We start from the raw sequence: 18,066 nt of genomic DNA, 5'->3' as shown, positions 1-18,066 counted from the left end.
GCGGGAGAATCAAAATTTTAACCCAAATTCCTAAATTGATTAATTTCTCAGTGAATGCGGCATTTGCTGCCAGACAAGCGCTAGGAGCCCTATAAAACACAAAATCTTTCGAATAAAACAAATTTTTTGTCCTCATGGCCCTTTTAAAAATGAAGGGGGAAGGAAGTGAATTCTGTCAAATGGGTTATGATAAGAGCAGACACCTGCCTTTCACCATGAATCATCACTCTCACCTAAAGCCACATGAGACTCACTGGATGTGTGATGCATCCAAGGCCATCGGTTTCGTTACCACCACCGCCAGAGGGAAACCATACATCCATGCTTCATTGCAAACATATGCTATTTTTAGCTAGGGGAAAGTAGCCGTTTTGTGTCCTAGCTTCCCATTAACCAAGTAGGTGTTTAAACTCGGAGTGCTTACATCGACATTCTGTCACTCCTGCCGAAGATCACACATTTGCTGCAGAGCGTGTTTCGAGTGTCTGCCTGCACCGTAAATGCGAGGCAACATGCATCACATTCTGTGGCCCCATTGCCTCCATCATTGCGAGAAAGAAAGAAACTCGCCATTTTTTTTCTACAACCTCCCGTCTCCTTACACGGTGACAGTAATAGCCGGTCAGAAGACAGCTTCGGGACAGGTTGATCTTTAATTAGCAGTAAAAAAAGCAACTGCCTACTTCAATAGGCACTTCCTTCGCAGCTCGCCCTTGCAACTGACTGCCACCACCGGTCCAATGTCCTGCGTATCACCCGCAGAACAGAATATCAGGGCCTCGTTCGTCACGATGTTTACTGAGCTGCATTCTGTAGCAGAGTCTCTGCACACTGTCTTCTTCCCAGAGAAGTCCGTGCTTCCAGTAGGCTTCACGCTGCGCAGCGATGTTGGCTGCTGGTCCCACCGAAATGGCCAAGCCATGCCAAGCCATCACGGCGATGCCGTTGGCCCAGAATAGGAGGCCTCCCAGCGAGATGATCGTCTAAATACCTGCGCAGACAACCGGGGCAATTATTGGTGCGCTGCCTTTACTCGCAGCTTGTATAGAAAAGCCCTGTATCTATAAACCTCCATTTCGCCTGCCGCATAAAAGCATAGCTGGATAAAAAATGAAAGAGCACTTCTAGATATTCTCAGCATTGTACACAAACAAGCGCTTTGCAGAAATGGGATGCAAAGACATATTAGTGCGACTTCATATCTCCCATAGAAAAAGTCTGCCGCTATTGGAATACGGCTGCAAATGTACTGCATTCCAGAGACCGCCTTTGCCACACTCAAGACTTCCTAGCATGCACTGCAGAGCTTCTTACGCGATATCTCACAGAGGACCCGCACACAGCCATCTAATACCCCTGCTACACTTAAGTCCGAATGTCATTCGGAAGGAATGTCATTTGACTCAAATGAGGGGCTTCAAATGCCATGCAGAATCCGCCTTGCTCCACGACAATTTCGATGGCATTTGAAAGCGTGGTGCTGCTGCTGTCGAGTTCTGTTTTTACAAAATAATGCAACGGTCAAATTTAAAAGCAGTCTTTGGCATTAAAATGATATCAAATTATAAATAACGTAAGCACTGACACATGTTCTTGCTTAATTCTGAATCGCAATCAAGGTTTTTTGGACTGTTTTGCATTGTCTGGCCACACTGGTTTGTCGCTTGCTCGCACTGGTGCTGAGAGAGTCTGAAATTATTACATCTTGATACGATGATTGAAGTGAACGAGACGTAAACAAAGTCTCACAATTTTTAATATTTTGTTTAAGTACGCCATTACTGTATTTGTTTATGCTGAGTTGGAACGCTGTGCGCAAGAGTGCTAGAAATAGCATTCGAGAGCCCCAAATGTCGCTCTCGGTGCTCACTTGGCTGGAATGTCATTTGAGCCGAATAGCGCATTTTAAAACCGAGCGGACCAGCACAACTTCGCATTTCAGTCAAATGACATTTGGTTCAAATTACATTCGGACGCAAGTGTAGCAGGGGTATAAGCCACTTTGCAACAATCTCTGTCAGTATGGAAATCAGGAGAACTGTAACGAGTTGCAGTCGTTTGGCGTCAAATAGCCAATCTGTTAAAACTTTGGCCGGCATGCTACCTACACCTATGGAGGAAATTTATGGCTCCCTGTTGCATCTGTGCCTTTTACATTTGCTTCATCTTCTGTTTGCAAAAATAAATAAGCAACCAATTAATCCATCATAAACTTTGTGATTGGCTCGACTTAGAACATTTAGGTGTCTGTGAAAATTGTTGAAGTGCAGTAAAAGTGCTGACAAAGAAGTTCATAGGGTCATAAAAAATAAATACTTTGTGTAGAAAGCATAAAAATGAGAAATACAAAAGTGAGAAATAGAAAAGAAAAATAAAACAGCACCTACATTCTTCCTTCCTTTTCGTCAGCAAATGAATTGAGTAAGCATTATTCCTCAAAAAATTGGCCAAACAAGCCCTGGCCGTTATACCAGAACTAGGTATAACTTTTCGTGAAATCCCACATGCCAACTTTTTAATCAGTACACTCTTCGTATTTTAAAAACAAAATTTCAAAATAGTCCGTAAAAGTCGTATGTTTAAAGTGACCAAACTACCGCATTCATGACCAACTCCAGTTCACTAGTGTTCAATTCATCTGTACCTTCTGCAGCACATGTACCTCATCATTACCAGGCTTTTTTGGACAATCGTTAACTCCTTCTGGTACAACCGTAGAGATGGCTAGCCTGCCATTTTATCTGTTTGCACTTGTCCTCCAATGGTTTTTATAAAAACTCCCAAGAAATTCCTTATTGATTACTTCTGTTCGTTCAATACGTTCAAATAGGCATTGATGAGTGTCAAAGATGCAGAACTACAGGTCCAGTATACAACACGGCGTAAAAAAATATTTCGCAAGAACCTGGCGTGCTGACTGTTTTTTGCAGTGTAGTATTTGCAATTCTAAATAAGCAAACTAGTAGGAAGCAAACAAGCTGGCATTCCTGGTATATGGCATGCAGCTTCCAGTTTATTCTTAGCGAATCTCCACAAGTGTACACACGATGCGGGTGTTCCGCTGGGAAGTTGGTGTAGCATCCAACACCGCTAAAGCCACTGTGCCACTAACAGCTAACGCTGTCAAAAGCTTCCCAGTGGATATTGCTACCTGGTGTCGCTTTGCACAGGCTGTCAGGAGTGTTGCAAGCGGAGCCAGGTTTCCCCGAGTGCCCGGGCGAAATGGTCGTCGACGGTCAGCGGCTCTGCCTCAGCAGTGCCCGAGAAGAGCACCGCATACTGCGATCCCAGGGAGCGTCGGAAGTGCGCTTCCACAATGGGGTCTGTTGGCGGTTCCACGACGGGGGGCCGCAGCCGGGCTTCCGTCGGCTGCGCACTGGCTCCCCGACGAATGACGGTCGGCCGCGTCCGCCGCATATCTAGCGGCTCCTCGACCCCGCACCTCCGGGCCTGCTTCTCGGGCGGTGCTGCTGACGCGGCCAGTTTGCGCTTCTCGGCCGCCACCGGAGGAACCCTGCTGTGGAGCGGGGTTGTGCAGGAGGTTATTCCCGCAATATGGTCTTGGCGTACACATATGCATCTTCATTTTTTGTCGGCACTTCAACACACTGCTGTTCTTGGCTGGCCCGTTTAACAACTAAGAAGTGGGTGCCAACCAATGCACAGAGCGGCAGCTTATGAAAGACACCGGCATGTATTCGGCTGCTGCTAATGGGCTATAACGAGGCTCACCTTCTGCACTTGGCTGCTCCAGAGCATGCGGGTAACCTCGCTGAATTAGCCCGGGCACTATTGTAAGCTACTGCCCTCTACACAGGCTGTCACCTGCTTCTTTGTTGTTGTTAACACTTTTGACAACTGTACACGAGACACCTTTGCAGTGGATGTCAATGAAAATCTTAATTCCATGACAGGGACGTACTGACTGTGTTTGTGCATCATGGGACCAAAGAAAAGTGCAGGGACCATGTGCATCCCTGCAGCATTCCCATCCCACAAGTAGGATAGAGAACTGTGAGCAGACAGTAAAAGTGCAAGCCACCAGAGCTGTTTTACAGATGATTAATTGCATGCTTACTCTATAGGTGCCATTTGAGCTATAAGCACTAGCAGATATATCACACAAATATAATGGCTAACATGGACCTGGTGCATGGCTCCTACATTGAAACTGCTTCTTCATTTTCTTGCTTGTTGTACTGCTATGGTTGATGAAACAAAAAAACAGAAAAAGCTTCTAGCTGCATAGATCCCACAGTTGCACTTTGGGCAAACTAGATACAATGCTAAAATTTTTCTTCTAACGCTTCTTCCAGTGGCGTAGCCAGATATCTATGTTGGAGGGGGTGCATACGTAACAATAGTGCCTCTTCCCTAACATATATATATATGGATAACGTACTGCAATATTCCCCTGGCAATCAGAGCTGAACACAACGCAGCCAAGGACACTGAAACGACTTCCGACAGGTGTCTATTCCGCTTATTAGACAGGTTTCTAATAAAACAGGTTATTAGACAGGTGTCTAATAAATATTATTATTATTATTTCAGGTCATAGAGAGGACGGACACCTCTGTCAGACTGTACTGTTAACTGTTTACTTCATTTTTCTATACTAAACAGTGTGTGCACTGAAACTGAGCTAAGTGCATACAATTTCTACCAGCGATTGTAGTGCTTCGCACTGTGAAAGTGGCTTACAATTTCTGACACAAATCCATTGAATATCGTGAGAAGTTCAAGACATAAGAAGGAGTGTGCAAATAAAAGTTGAGCTGGTTATTCGATGCTGTGATTGAGTCAACTAGAGCGCACTCAAGCAATTTCGCATATATTTGGCTTATAATTTTCAAATAGCTTTTGAGTGCTCGGTATGACGCAAAGCCAAGACCACCTTGAACAGTTATCTCATGAAATGCACAGTTTTACGACATGCAACTGCAATCGGAGTGTACAGTACTGATGCTTTAGCGTGCCATGCCATGTATCATTCTAATGATGGCGTCGAATACACACTTTTTGTCAAGTGTATGTATGCTACATCTATAAAACTTCGCATGTGTCTGCGATCCCAAACTATAATTACTTCATGAATATTCTCTCTTAATTATCTAATGACAACACTCCATACACGTCAGGCTGCAGTTACTTTCTCGTGTACAATAGTATACTGGCCCGATGCTTTGCTCCTGTGTTCTCTTTTATTTTGGACGTTTTTATAATAACGTCTTCACGGCTTTATTTCAGTGGTTTGTTCAAGAAGCACCAGCATACTAATCTGGTCCCAAGCAAATATCCTTGACAAAGTTTTACTTCAGAAATTGAATAAAAAGATTTTTGATAGTGTGATAAGTTTGGAAGCGCGGCTGTTACGACGGGCAAATTGGCGCCATGGAACGGTGGCGCCACCTGTCTTTGAATCTGAAACCCAGCGCGTTCACTTCCGCAAAGCATTTCGTCGTTCTGGGGAAGAGAGATGGCGCCACCATTCCACGGAGTTGATTTTCTTGTCGTGGCGGCCGTGGTTTCTATTGGCAAAAATAGTTTTTATTCAATCTTTAAATAACCTGGTAAGTGCCGTCACCGACATTGTGCTCGAACGAAACGGACCACACAATACGACCTCCGAGCAAAGTCTGAGCAGAAATTAACGCATGGGTTGCTTTAAAAACAGTTTTTAAAGGTCTCATTTATCGTTGCAACATCCTGTACCGCGCACTAGCCGCTTACTTGCAGAAGCCAGAAACGAGAACTGGCTACCGAGGCTGTCACTATAGTAAAACATTAATTCTATTTAGTGGTAATTACAGTCAAGTGATCGGCCGTGCCAGTTGTATTTGTGGTCATATCACGTGGCAATTATTCTCCGGTGTTTCCCCGTCCCGTACTGGGTGCATAAATCTCTCGATAAATTTGATTTATTTTTTTTATTTTTATTCACTGAATAAATACCAGAAATGCTGCGGGCAAATGAATGTACGCTAATACAAAAAAGTTTTTCGCTAACACTGCCCGCCTATCAAGTTGATGAGCAGCAATGCACTCGTACTAATGAACGGAGCAGTGTAGCATGTGCAGAACATGCAGTTGCAGTGCAACGCTCACAAAACTAAAATTCATTTGCAGCGATTCGGCACTACACCCTCCTGTTCCTCAATTGGCCGTGCTTTCCACTGAAAAATATGGGCGAAAGAGGCAGGGTAGATGAAAAACGGAGTGAGCTGCAATCACCCTGTGAGCACAGCTGATCGACACAGAATACGCGTAGAGCTTTGGTGCTGTAGGAATGCGGGCGGGTTAATGCGCGAATGCGACAACGGAGCGACGCAGTCAGTCAGCATGCCACGCTAAAGCATGCACCGGCAACAAGGGACAGCGTGAACTCACGGCTCGCTGAGGCTTCCCAACATCGAAACTCCGCACCGGCGATCAGCAACCAACACGCGCCACTGCTCAGACAAAAACAGCAGCGCGCATACCGACTGCAGAAGCACGCATGGTATGCCACGCACCACGTGACCAACGAGGCGGACGCCCATTGGGGGACGCAGACGCAGGAATGCGCATTCCGCTGACGCCGCCGCCGCGTTCTTGCGAGCCTGTTTGACCACCTGGGAAGCGCCTCGGCGCGCCGTCCGTTACGTGAAATATGGAGCAAAACACGTCGCTGCTCATCCTTGATGAGTGGGCCGGCTAGCTGAAACGTTTATTTTCCGCAGTGACACGGAGCGGAAACTGATGTCTGATGAACACTAGCGTCGATCATTTACCAGAGAGAGCTCACGTCGACACTCCGACCATTCAAATTTCAGGAGTTTTTAGCGATTATGAGGACCGAATATTCACTGTTACGTTAGATTCGCTCATTAGCCTACGAAATATTCGAAGCTAACACTTTATATAAAACATGCCGCATGACCCATATTCCTTACGGATCTTTTTTGATGTCGCTCTCGTCATTGAAGCGGAACTCTGGAGCTGGCTGTATTTTTCATCTGCGACGTTCGCTGGCATGAGCGAAATGCCACCACGGCGCGAAAATGTCTTTCACTGCGTTGCAATCTAAATGCATGTTCGTGCCCTTTTATTTCAAAGAGCAGCATTCCACGGCGCATTCTTGTCGTGTTTGCGATTGATCACCGGCGCCGCTACATGATGGCGCCACCATTCCACTCAGCGGCTCTAGTGCTGGCATTTTCCACAGCGCGTGCTCCGTTTATGTCCTAGCGAAAATTTCGCCGCACTTATGTAACCGCACGCGTTAGTAGGTGGGTGCACAGCAAGTTCGGATGAAACGCGAAGTTCATTTTTCCCGGTGCGTGTCTTGTCGTCTGCTAGAGACGTGTCGTCTGCTACGCGCCGCTCAGCCGGCCGAGTGGCCCGGCGATTTCCCGCGATGAAACGTACATGTTGTTGGGCGCTCGTTGGCTGTCATGTCCTTTCGTCAGCAAGGCGACAGCTGTTCAATCTGTCGCAGCGCATTTTTTGGTTGGTTACTTCCTGCAGGCGTTCGTACTTGGGACATCCGGATTTTACGCACTGCAGAAACATTGAGACTTGAAAGAAATATGCAAACGTGATTGATTCTAGTTAATAAATTATTTCTGAGCCTTGAAATAATTGTCTGCTTCATATGAAAGACTCATTTAAAAGGCACATGCTATTAAAGGGGTGCGCTGACAACGTCGCATTTCTATTTTGCTTGCCTTTGAAGGAAATTTAAAGGATGGACTGCAAGATATTTTTTCTGCAGTGTAATGTGTACGTCGACCAATTTTGCAGCAAAAAAAAAACGTTCCTGCAAGACATACATTGTTATTTCGGAATGCATAAAAACAGAGGAGTACATATGTCTCAACGCTTGCCTACAATGGGTGACCGGTAGAAAGCGCGAAGGCTCACGGGTACATTTGTCTGCTCTTGCGGAGTCCCGCCACATCAGCACTTCCGGTTGCGGGTGGGAGTATAAATCCCTGACCACGCGCGTGAAAGCCGCCGGCGTACGGGAGGGCAAGAGTGATCTCGAACCGGAAGTGGCGGGAGTAGACGACGTACCCATGAGCCCTTGCGCTTTTTACGGGTCACCTAGCTATTGTACAACGAATGACAGGGAAGTACACTAACATTATAAGGAACGAAGCACAAACAGGTGCTGAAATTACAACATTTTAAAACAAACAGATCATCCAGTATATATCTTCGGTAAGTCAAAACCTTAAACATCAACAACAACAACAAAAAACAAAACAAATTGGTGACATTTTTTTCGAATTTGACAAGAAATATACTTTGAGTTTCATTGTAAAAATTTCCCGGAAAACCATAGATGGAAACCAAGAATTCAGTTGCTCATAATATAAAGGCCTTTACGACATATGCCTCAACGTTAAAAAATGCACTGACGATTACTATACTCCCTAACGCGAAATTTGTGGGCAGCGCGAACTGTAGCCTTCTCGGTCACGGCGCATATCTGGTGCGTCTCTGCGTGAACGGCAAACGCACGGAGGAGCGCGCATTACTCGATATCTCGCAGCGCGTCGCCGACGCCGGCGAGCATGCTGTTGCAAATCATGATTTAAACTCCGGTGCAAATGTCACGTGGCTCGGATGAGTGGCGAACGGAGCAGCGTCTGGGAAGAGTGCGGGGGGGGGGGGGGGGGGAGTGAGAGAGATGACGTCATAGCCGCGCGTGCCGCCCGTGCACGCTCCCGGACTGCATCCCGGCTGGGCTTGCGTTTCCAGTGGGGATGGCAGTCTATGCCAACGACATCGCCATCTGGGCACACGGACCAACGACGCTACTCTCCAATGTGAAGGCGTGCCTCCAGGGGGTGCTGTGGGCAGTCACCGCCTTCCTGACAAGCCGTGGCCTGCAGCTGTCCGAGTCGAAAATGCAGGCCTTTGTCTTCCACCCGAGGGGCTGCAGGGCATGCAAGGCGACACCGCCACTCACCTTGAACGGCCAGTCCCTTCAGTGGTGCACCAGGGCCAAGCATCTGGTGCTCCTGGTCTACTACCAGCTGTCCTGCCTACCTGCGGTGAAGGCGCTCCGGCAACGCCCAATGAGGGTCCGCCAGGGCGTGCGGAGGTTGGCGCGTGGTCAGGGCTGCACACACACAGTGGCCCTGCGGGTGTTCCACGGGATGGCGTCGTCCGCCGTCCTCTATGCGCTGCCTCTGGTGCAACTCAAGCCTCGCCGGTGGAGGAGCTGGAGGTGGATCAGCGCCGGGCTATCCGCCTTTGCCTGGGCCTTCCGAGCACATCCCAGGGGGCGGCGGCGTACACGGAGGCAGGCTCCTCTAGCCTATCCAGATGCGGGCCCTGCAGGTGGGGCTCCACCACATCCACCACCTGCAGGGCACGCCGGACGGCGCGGCACTCCTCCAGCGCTACCGCAGCCGGCCCAACTCTCGCATGGCCATGCTGCTCAGTACCTACGAGAGCCATATCGCGCTGCCTCATCGGCCCCGCCTGGACCACCACCAGGCACGGGGCAGGCTCTACGCATCGCCACCACAATGCCGGGGGTCCGTAGCAAGAGTTCCATCCACCCCAGGCCATCTACCAAGAGGTGGCCGCCCTGCTGCAGCATGATGCTGCCGGACTTCTGCAGGTATACACGGATGGCTCTGTGCAACAGTCGACGGGCACAGCCGGAGCTACCTGCACGGCCCTGGAACTCGGCACCAGCCAGGTGTGTAGCCTCCCCTTCCCGGCCTCATCCACCTACTCAGAGCTGGCTGGACTCCATTTGGCCGCGGATCTTCTTCTAGAGCAGGGGACCCAGGTCCGGGGGGCCATCATGCTGACTGACTCCCGGTCTGCTTTCTTCCGTTGAGAGCTGCCGACCAGCCAGCCAGCTCCAGCGGCTACGTAGAGCGGTCGCTGGCGGCCAAGCTTCCCGCAGTGGAGTCCCAGAGATGTCCACTGCGACTTCACTGGCTACCATCGCACGTGGGCATCATGGACAACGAGGTTGCAGACGCCCTGGCCAAGGGTGCTGCTCGCCAGGGAGGGGCACCAGCCTCTCGGGATGTAGTGTCACTCGACGCTGCAAGGTCTATCCTGGCCCGAGTGGTGGAGGCCCTGTATCCAGATGCTCGAGTGGTCAGTGGTCAGGCCCCACGGGTCCTGCCCGGACGCATTGGCAGAGAGGCCCGGTAGCTCCTGCTTCGCCAGCGGCTTAATTGCTGCAACGTGGGAGCCCGCCTGCACCACCAGGGCCGCCGGGCGTCCCCCACCTGCGCCCACGGGTTTATGCAGGAATTTGATTTTGGGGGGGTGTCGGCGGGATGTTTGGGGGGGTGTTGTATAAATCCCTAGGCACAGTGCTTGTGGTTGTGGAATCTTTTTGGGGGGGTGTCGAAGTCCTTCTGGGGGGTGTAGGGGGGGTGTTAGGAGGGTGTGTATAAATCCCTGCCTGCGCCGACTGCCCAGAGCCCGAGACGCTCGAGCACTTACTGTGCTCTTGCCGCCAGCACGACACCGCGAGGGAGGAACTCCGGGCCGCACTCCGGCGACTCGGTGCCCCAAGCCACAAGCTAGAAGTCTTCCAGTTCCCCACGGGATCGGATGCCTTACGATGGGAGGTCTTCCAGCACCTCCTCAACTTCTTTGTTGTGACAGGACTGGTGCAGCGTTTGTAGCCGTCGAGCCTCGGACGAGACGAACGCGACATAAACTGCGCCCCATCCTCTTCCTTCTTTCCTCTTTCTCTCTTCCTATCCTTTGAAACCCACCTTCCCTTCCCTGGACTGGGTTGTATGAGGGTGAACTCCTCGACTGAGTTCAACAATATCCCCGGTCCTTTTCTCTTCCCTGCTTTCTTCATAAATCACCACCCCCACCCAGACGCTCCTCTCCATTTTCTTTCTGCATTCACTGCTTCGTTCGTTCACTCGGTTACGCGGACGGTGACGGACGCCTACGCCCCCGCCGCCGAGAGACCCAGGTACCGGGAGCCAAAGGGCTGCGTCCTAAAGAAGAGGAACACAAGAAAAACTCCCAACTCTCCTCGCGGGAACCCCTGTGTAGATGCGACGCATAGGGGGTTCACGTTGCAGCGTTGGACAGCGGAGGAACGGCGCTGGAACGATGGAGCGGAGCGGTGCAGGCACCGCGTTTTATAGCGCGCATAACGGTGAGGGTACGCGCCGGCGCCAGTGCGTCTGCACCGGCTATGACGCAACACAATCCAACACAATCCACTTTAATTCAATTCAATCCAATTCAAATCCAAGCCAAGCAAAGCCAATCCAAGCCAATCCAATCGAATCGAATCCAATGCCCCTCGCGAGAGAGTGTTCGCTATCGGAGAGGAGAGGGGGTGAGTGGCGGAGAGCGCAGCTGGCGCGGCGAGGAGAATGGGGCAGGGGCGGACGCCGACGACAACGCCGACGACGCCGGATGCAGGGACAAGGTGAGTGAATGAGATGCAGTCGCATCTAAAAGGCGACAGGACAAGCGCTTGTCCTGTCGCATTTCTTGTATCCGTCTTTTTTGAGCGATTAAAACATGGGGTCAAGTACTCACCAACTTGCCCAGCAACAAGTTCTTAAAAGGGCCTACCAGGCCACTGAGTTGCATAATAATATGTTAGTATGAACTGTACCAGGCACCAGGTGCTGGATTAGCCTTGGCTTTCGGCAGAGTCCTTTCGGTTGTGCCACCACGAACCGGCTGCGGGGAGCGTCCGAACGGGTTTCCAGCGCTCGCGTATACTCTGGACGGTCCTCTGGGCCGCTAGGTTAGACCTTCCGGACCTAATAAAGTTCAATGTCTGTCTGTCTGTCCCGGATCGAAGCAGACGCACCCCCCCCCCCCCCCCCCCCCGACCACAACCGAAAGCTTCTGAAAATCGCACGTACTTTCTCGATTTGCACGTGCTGTACCCAGCGGTGTCTCCTCCGTCGCGTCTCACCTCTGATACCCTCCGTCACCCCTCACAATACATAGTCTTAGCATTCGGCCTGCTGACTTGTATATGCTCAATTAAAATGCATAATTTAAAAATTAGGGCTAAAATATCTCATTTTTGTGACAGGCTCACCATATCGGAGCGCACCGACTCTGCTGTTTGAAGAGTAGATGTATTTTTAAGGTAAGTAATAATGTACTCACTTACCCTTACTCTATCTATCTTACTAGTAGCTATGTACTCGACGCTTCACAGGTGGTGAGACGCGGCGTAGTGGAGGGCTCCAGATTAATTTTGACCACCTGGGGATCTTTAACGTGCGTCGAAATCTCGAGTACACGGGCGTTTTTGCATTTCGTCTCGATCAGAAAAGTGGCCGTTGCGGCCGGGAATCGAGCACGCGTCCTCGTGCTCAGCAGCGCAACGCCTTAGCTACTGAGCCACTGCGGCGGGTAGACAATGAGGTACTCGTGAGAATGAGCAAATAGAGTACAGTTGATATTTTAATAAAAAGAGTTGCGAATAGAAGACCACATGATTACAACCACAAAGTCCGAGTTTACGAAGTCAGAATATGACAAAAAAAAAAAAAAACAGGGCCAAGTTGATATGGAGCAGCAACTGGAAATACAAAACACGTCAACGGCAATAATACACACGAGGCGCCAATAGCAAGCTTCCCGAGGGTTTTATGTAAGCCGGCCGGGATGAAACGTTCCCTGAACTTACTGTTGGGCGAAGCGTCACTCTTTGGAGTACCAAGATGCAGTTTACCGACAAGCGACGTTCAATCAGCTGCACCCGCATCTGCACTTTTCTTTGCTGCATCCCATCAGCAAAAAAAAAAAAAAAAATACAACAAAAAATAAAAGGGCCTGTGCTGTTTATATGTACACGTAAGTCAATGCAGAATGAATGAAAATATGTCTACAAGGAAGAATCCGCACAAGTTTTTTAGCTTCGTAGTGCGACGTGTATATATCACTAGGCGCCGCCTCCAGCTTCTTCCGCTCCGGAGTGAACAGGTAAGACACCAGGCGGTCAATTTGAGCTCGAGAAATTCCGAAGGGGAAGGCTCTAAGATCTCGTCCAGGTTTATCAGTTCGTCGAAGTTTCCGCCCGCCTTCAAAATTGCGATAGCGGGAGGGTACGCCGCCATGAAGTCGTTAAACGATAGCGAGCTGATTCCGTGGCATGAAGTCCGGTGGACTAAAAACAGGGAAGACAATGGCGAGGTCGGTAGCGACGATGCTGGAAGTGACCCTGCCGGTGTCGACCATGCTGGTAACGACAGTTAATGAACCAGGTCCATGCATGGGGCTCTGATGCAATGGGCGTGCCAATTGCGATGGGATGGCGATGGCAAATGCAGGAAGGGAGGGGGGGGGGTGTCCTGTGCCACTTCCGGGTTTCTGAAAGATGATGAGCTACTGTCGCCGCTTTCAATTGCTGAAGCTCCACAAATTGTTCCATATCCATGTTGCTGCGCCACCTGGCGTGCCGTTGATGGTTCAGCGACAGAAGCCATCTAGGCTCTGGGCAAAGGAAGGCCGAGCCGGCACACTGATGGTTGTCCATTCCAGGTCCGCGACTGGACATAACGATGTCGACGGTAAGCGAGGCAAAGGGTTGTGACGGTGACGCTCCCTTCACCTGGGGAAGCTTGAAGGGAGAACGTTCAGTCAGGGTCGTGGTATCCTTGGGCGTGGCTTCGCTGGGAAAGGCGCCCGTAGCTGAATGGAAGCCCACGAGGTCACTGCTTGCCGGTGGCTCAAGGTCTTGAGGCTGACAGACGCTCGCCGTGCATCTTGTGTGCCTTGCGTTCTTCTGGGACGACTGGTGGCAGCTGCTGATGCGCCATTCCTCGCCAGTAGATGGGCCTTCCTCGAAAAGGATGGGCGGGATAACCGGGAATACTTCCACGTTGGCAGGATCTGGTGACAGCCTTAGCTTCTTACGGTCTGGACTCTCGCTTGGCGCTTGGCGAGTGCCATCACCAGAGTAATCGAGGGAGGGTGGGGTGGCGTGGTGATATTCGAATGAATCCGACAGTCCAGGGGGTCCTGCTTGTTGGACGGGCTGCTCGTCGCTCTTTTGCGTGGTCAATGAAGAGGCGGCGGTGGGCTCTGGCCCAATTTCCGACGATTTCTGGCTGCACTGGCCGACCGGCAACGTGTACGCCACCGCCGAAGAACCTTTCACCGGGACATTTTCGCCCTCGGAATTCGGATGGCGAATACTGGACCGTCGGTGAAAGTTATCCATTCGTTGGCCGATAATACAAGCAGCGCCTTGCCAAGTAGCTACTGGAGGCGGTCTGCAGCCACAGAAAACAACGCTAGGCATGGTCCGTCACCTGGTACATAGTACTGCGTGGAGTGTGCGCCTCGGCTGCGGAAGACGCCGTTCACCGAGGATGATGACACAAAGGCTGGGTGGAAGAGTCGTAAACCCGGATGGTGCTTTTGCCGAGGGTCTGCTCGTCGCCGCTTCTTCCAGGAGCTCCTCGCGTTGTTGTTGTTGTTGTTGTTGTTGATCCTTTTCTAGTGGCACATACCCACGTGGGGGATTGGCCATGAAACGGAGTGGCTTTTTGGGGCTAAAACACCCACCTCATGGCCCTGTATAATCAGCCTGTAGGAATTGGGGAGACGGTTACCGAATTATATAATAAGTCTAAGGAATGAATCAGTGAATGATGTAATTTTTGGAAGAAAAGGCTAAAAAATTTTGACCGAGTTAGCAGGACATTCGTCTGGTCTCTGATATGTACGCGTGAATGGCCGCAATAATCCCTCTATGACAAAACCCCAGGGATGTGGCCCCGAACGAAAGAAGCACCGGCATCGTCAGAGGAAGGCCAATACGTTGAATTGGTGCGGCTAGATACCGTTTCCGAATGAAAGAAAAACCGCGGCAGTACAGGAAAAAGTGTTCAATTGTTTCAATTTCACCGCAAGCAGCACAAATACCGGAGGAGGTGAGACCAGCGTGATGCAAATAAAAATTAAGCTGCGGTATTCTGCATCTGGTACTGGTTATAGTGACCTCACACTGGCGGGACTCGCAAAATCTCGCATTCCAAGTGTGAGCAAGATGGGCATAGTCATCCAAGCCTGTGATAGCACCTTCCTGTGTCATCCCTAGTCATAGATATCTGCGGAACCTTGCTCGCGCCAGTAGAAATGGGGTAGGGCTGAGGTCCACCGTAGGGCCATCTAAAGCTGAACGTTTGCGGCAGGGTAGTGGCGCGGGCAAGACAAAGAAGACGTGCGGTTCCAACGGCGCGTGCTCGAGGCCACGAGCAGTGAGCGCGGGCTCACCCAGGGTTGTTCTTGCCCCTTCCCTCATGGCGCATACCCACGTGTGGGAGTGGCCAAGAAATGTGGGTAGTGCGGCCACTTCACACTACAAGATGAGTCTGTGAAATGAAAAAAGAAACTACTGTGCAACGATAGATTGAAGTCATATTGGTAAAATATACAGGAGAAGAGCAGTTAACAATTAATAGGAGCAATTATCAGGAGGGTGTCAGTCACCGATACATTTGTGATAGAATACGAGGTTGTGTCCCCCAAAAACACACGACAGGCATCGAAACAGTGAGACCAAGACATTGAATTGGAGCTGTTAGGTAACGCTTTCTAATCAAACAAATACGACACTACAATTATTGATTAGTGATGGCTTCGCTTTCACTGCAAAGAGCACCAAGGACCGAGTGGGTGAGACCGGCGCGATGCAAATGAACGTTAAGCTGAGGTATTCTACAACTGATTCTAGTTAATGTAACCTCCCACTGGCGGAACTCGGAAAGCTGTGAATCCCAAGTGTGAGATTAACGGGCACGGCCGTCCATGCAGGTGGTTCCACCTTTCTGTGCTCTCCCTAGACTTTGGCATTTGGCAATTGCGGAACTGTGTTCGTGCCACAGGAGATGGAACAGGGCGGGTGTCTACCGGAGGGCCACCTAAAGATGGTCCGGAATCAGCCGTTTCATTGAGCTATACAGCCATGTGACCTGTAACACAAATGGGGCGGATGTCACGTAAATGTGAAGGCGTGAGAGAAGCGAAGGCACGAATAAGCGGTGCATTCTTCGGAGTTGTTAGAGCCAGAAGCGCCAACTACGGGGGGGAAGTAAAGTGCATTTTTTTGTAAATGAAGGGCGTTACACGGTTCGTCATTATTTTCCGAAATTTTTTTCTATTTTCAAATTTAGTTCAACCAATGATCTCCATTTGCGCTATTACAATGGTTACAGGTAGAAATTCTGTGAAATTGGCATTATTGTTGGAATGCAGAGCGTTACACGATACCGGCTGTCGGGTACTCGGCAAAGAATGGTACGCATTAAAAATTAAAAGGGAAGCCCTGAAATCCCAGCCCATTCCAGCGATTCAGAAGACCAGTCGAACTGCTGTTTCTGAGTTGGACACACACACGTGCCCGCTTCAAACCTTGGGTGCTGAAGATGACACTTTGATGGGTCCGGTGCCAGCGGCTACTGCTTTGAAAGCGAGTGCCCCGACAGGCGCCAAAGGTTGTTAAATTCTTCGCGTGCGCCTAGGCTTACAGAAATCGCGTGATAAAAATCAAGAATGGAGGCAAGAGCTTACTCTCTCTAAAAGAGGTGCGCTTGCTTGGGAAGTGCGTCAGCACAATTTTCAATCGAAAAATATAAGGACAGCGATCATCTTTGACTCGACCTAAGTGATGCTCGTGTAAATTAACTCTGATTGTCATGTCATTGCGAGTCATTTGACACACGATAGTCTTTCTTGGGCTACTCAAACACGCCAATTTTTGCCTGTCCATCCGTACGTGCGTTTGTCACTCGGATCGCCCACTTGCTTATCAGGCTCCATTTGGAGGCAAATGGGAGACCATTTGCCCTTTTTCGCAGAACATTTTTAACTCCTCAATGGAAGGGTTTCCGCATTTATTGCATGTGCTTGTGTGTGCTTGAGGGAACATTTTGTGGATAGCCGGGGTTTGTTTGGGTAAGTATTTGCCTGTATTTGTCTCAGTGCTTGAGCTATATACCGCACCTGCGAGGTTCTTGTTCAAATTGGGGAAAAAGGCTCCTGCACCTCTTTGGACCATGAGGCATTCTCTAAAGCCGCTTGGAAGTTGCTGCAGAAGGCTAGGACTGCGCCGGCCGGTTTGTAAGATCTTGTGCAGCCATGGTCGACCCTCTCGTTTCCCTCCAGCTGCAAAGCCTCCAGAAAGTCGCGGATTCCAAAAAGGCTATGCAGAACATCATAAATGAAAAAAAATTACGAACGTCTTAAAAAACTAGAGCCAAAAACACAGAATCAGTTCCATCTCATTATCTGGACTCCAAGACACGAAGCAATTAAATGAAAGACAGAATATTAATGGCCGTAAGTTGTCTTCGTGCCACACGCCGCAGTAAGCTAAGAAGTATGCTATACAGAAAAAAACCTGGCGTTTGAAACCAATTTCGAGACGGAATGAGAAACGGAATCTCGAGACGGAGGGACTGTTTCCCGTCGTCTCGGCGGGCTTGTCGCTTGCGCTCGGCCAGTGTCCCTAGATTCTGCCCACCCTTCAAAGATAGTCTGCAAAAACATCCCCCTCGCGAGGGGCACGATCAAATGCAGAGCATTTCCGCGGGGGGCGTGCCTGCAAGTCTTATGGATTACGTATTGGTTGTTGTTGTTGTAATTGTTGTCTTCCAGCGTAGACATTGTCGATGAAGTCGATGGTGAAACGTGCCGTGAACCCCCTGCCGCGGCTATTACGCAACGTGGAGAGGCTACGACGCAACGTGGCGCGGCTATGACGCAACACAATCCACTTTAATCCAACCCAATCCAAATCCAAGCCAAGCCAATCCAATCCAATGCCCTTCGCGAGAGAGTGTTATAGCGCCGAAATCGCGCCACCACATGAACGCGAACCGAACGCGGCGAGAGAGGGTGTTGCGAGCGGAGAGAAGGCGAGGAGGACGCGGGGGAGAGGGCGCACCTATGGCCGACGGTTGAATGAGTCAAGGATATAAGGCGCGTGCGTAACCTTCCATTCTGTGTCGGCTCCGTGGAGCAGTCGGTAAAGTGCCGTGTACCTTGCATTCCGCCCGCAGAGTCGTGGGATCGAAACCTGGCGCCGGAAGGTAT

At 50.1% G+C, this 18,066-nt stretch overlaps 1 protein-coding gene across 2 annotated transcripts; it reads right to left on the bottom strand.

The window, feature by feature from the left end:
- Positions 1-634: 634 nt before the first annotated feature.
- Positions 635-6,557, bottom strand: LOC144153708 (uncharacterized). 2 transcript variants are annotated; one of them, XM_077685394.1, is made up of 3 exons: positions 6,391-6,557; positions 3,152-3,517; positions 635-991 (listed from the first exon to the last, which is right to left on the bottom strand). In XM_077685394.1, the coding sequence occupies exons 1-2, from the start codon at positions 6,540-6,542 to the stop codon at positions 3,175-3,177; spliced, it is 495 nt and encodes a 164-aa protein (XP_077541520.1). In that variant the 5' UTR covers positions 6,543-6,557; the 3' UTR covers positions 635-991; positions 3,152-3,174. The 2 variants fall into 2 exon arrangements, with proteins under 2 accessions (XP_077541520.1, XP_077541521.1); XM_077685395.1 differs by having other exon boundaries at positions 3,152-3,514.
- Positions 6,558-18,066: the final 11,509 nt, after the last annotated feature.

Source organism: Haemaphysalis longicornis, unplaced genomic scaffold, assembly GCF_048455015.1.
Source record: "Haemaphysalis longicornis isolate Haplotype H1 unplaced genomic scaffold, Haemaphysalis longicornis Haplotype H1 scaffold_9, whole genome shotgun sequence".
Taxonomy (NCBI): domain Eukaryota; kingdom Metazoa; phylum Arthropoda; class Arachnida; order Ixodida; family Ixodidae; genus Haemaphysalis; species Haemaphysalis longicornis.
The sequence above is the reverse complement of the archived record's forward strand: the minus strand, read 5'-3'. Positions and strand labels throughout refer to the sequence as shown.

What these genes read in the sequence shown, in the direction of transcription:
- LOC144153708 (XM_077685394.1), bottom strand. Translation starts at nt 6,542, where the DNA reads ATGGGCGTCCGCCTCGTTGGTCACGTGGTGCGTGGCATACCATGCGTG. An exon ending in TTGGGAAGCCTCAGCGAGCC is followed by an intron (nt 3,518 to 6,390) that starts GTGAGTTCACGC and finishes CCCGCTCCACAG; the next exon opens with CAGGGTTCCTCCGGTGGCGG.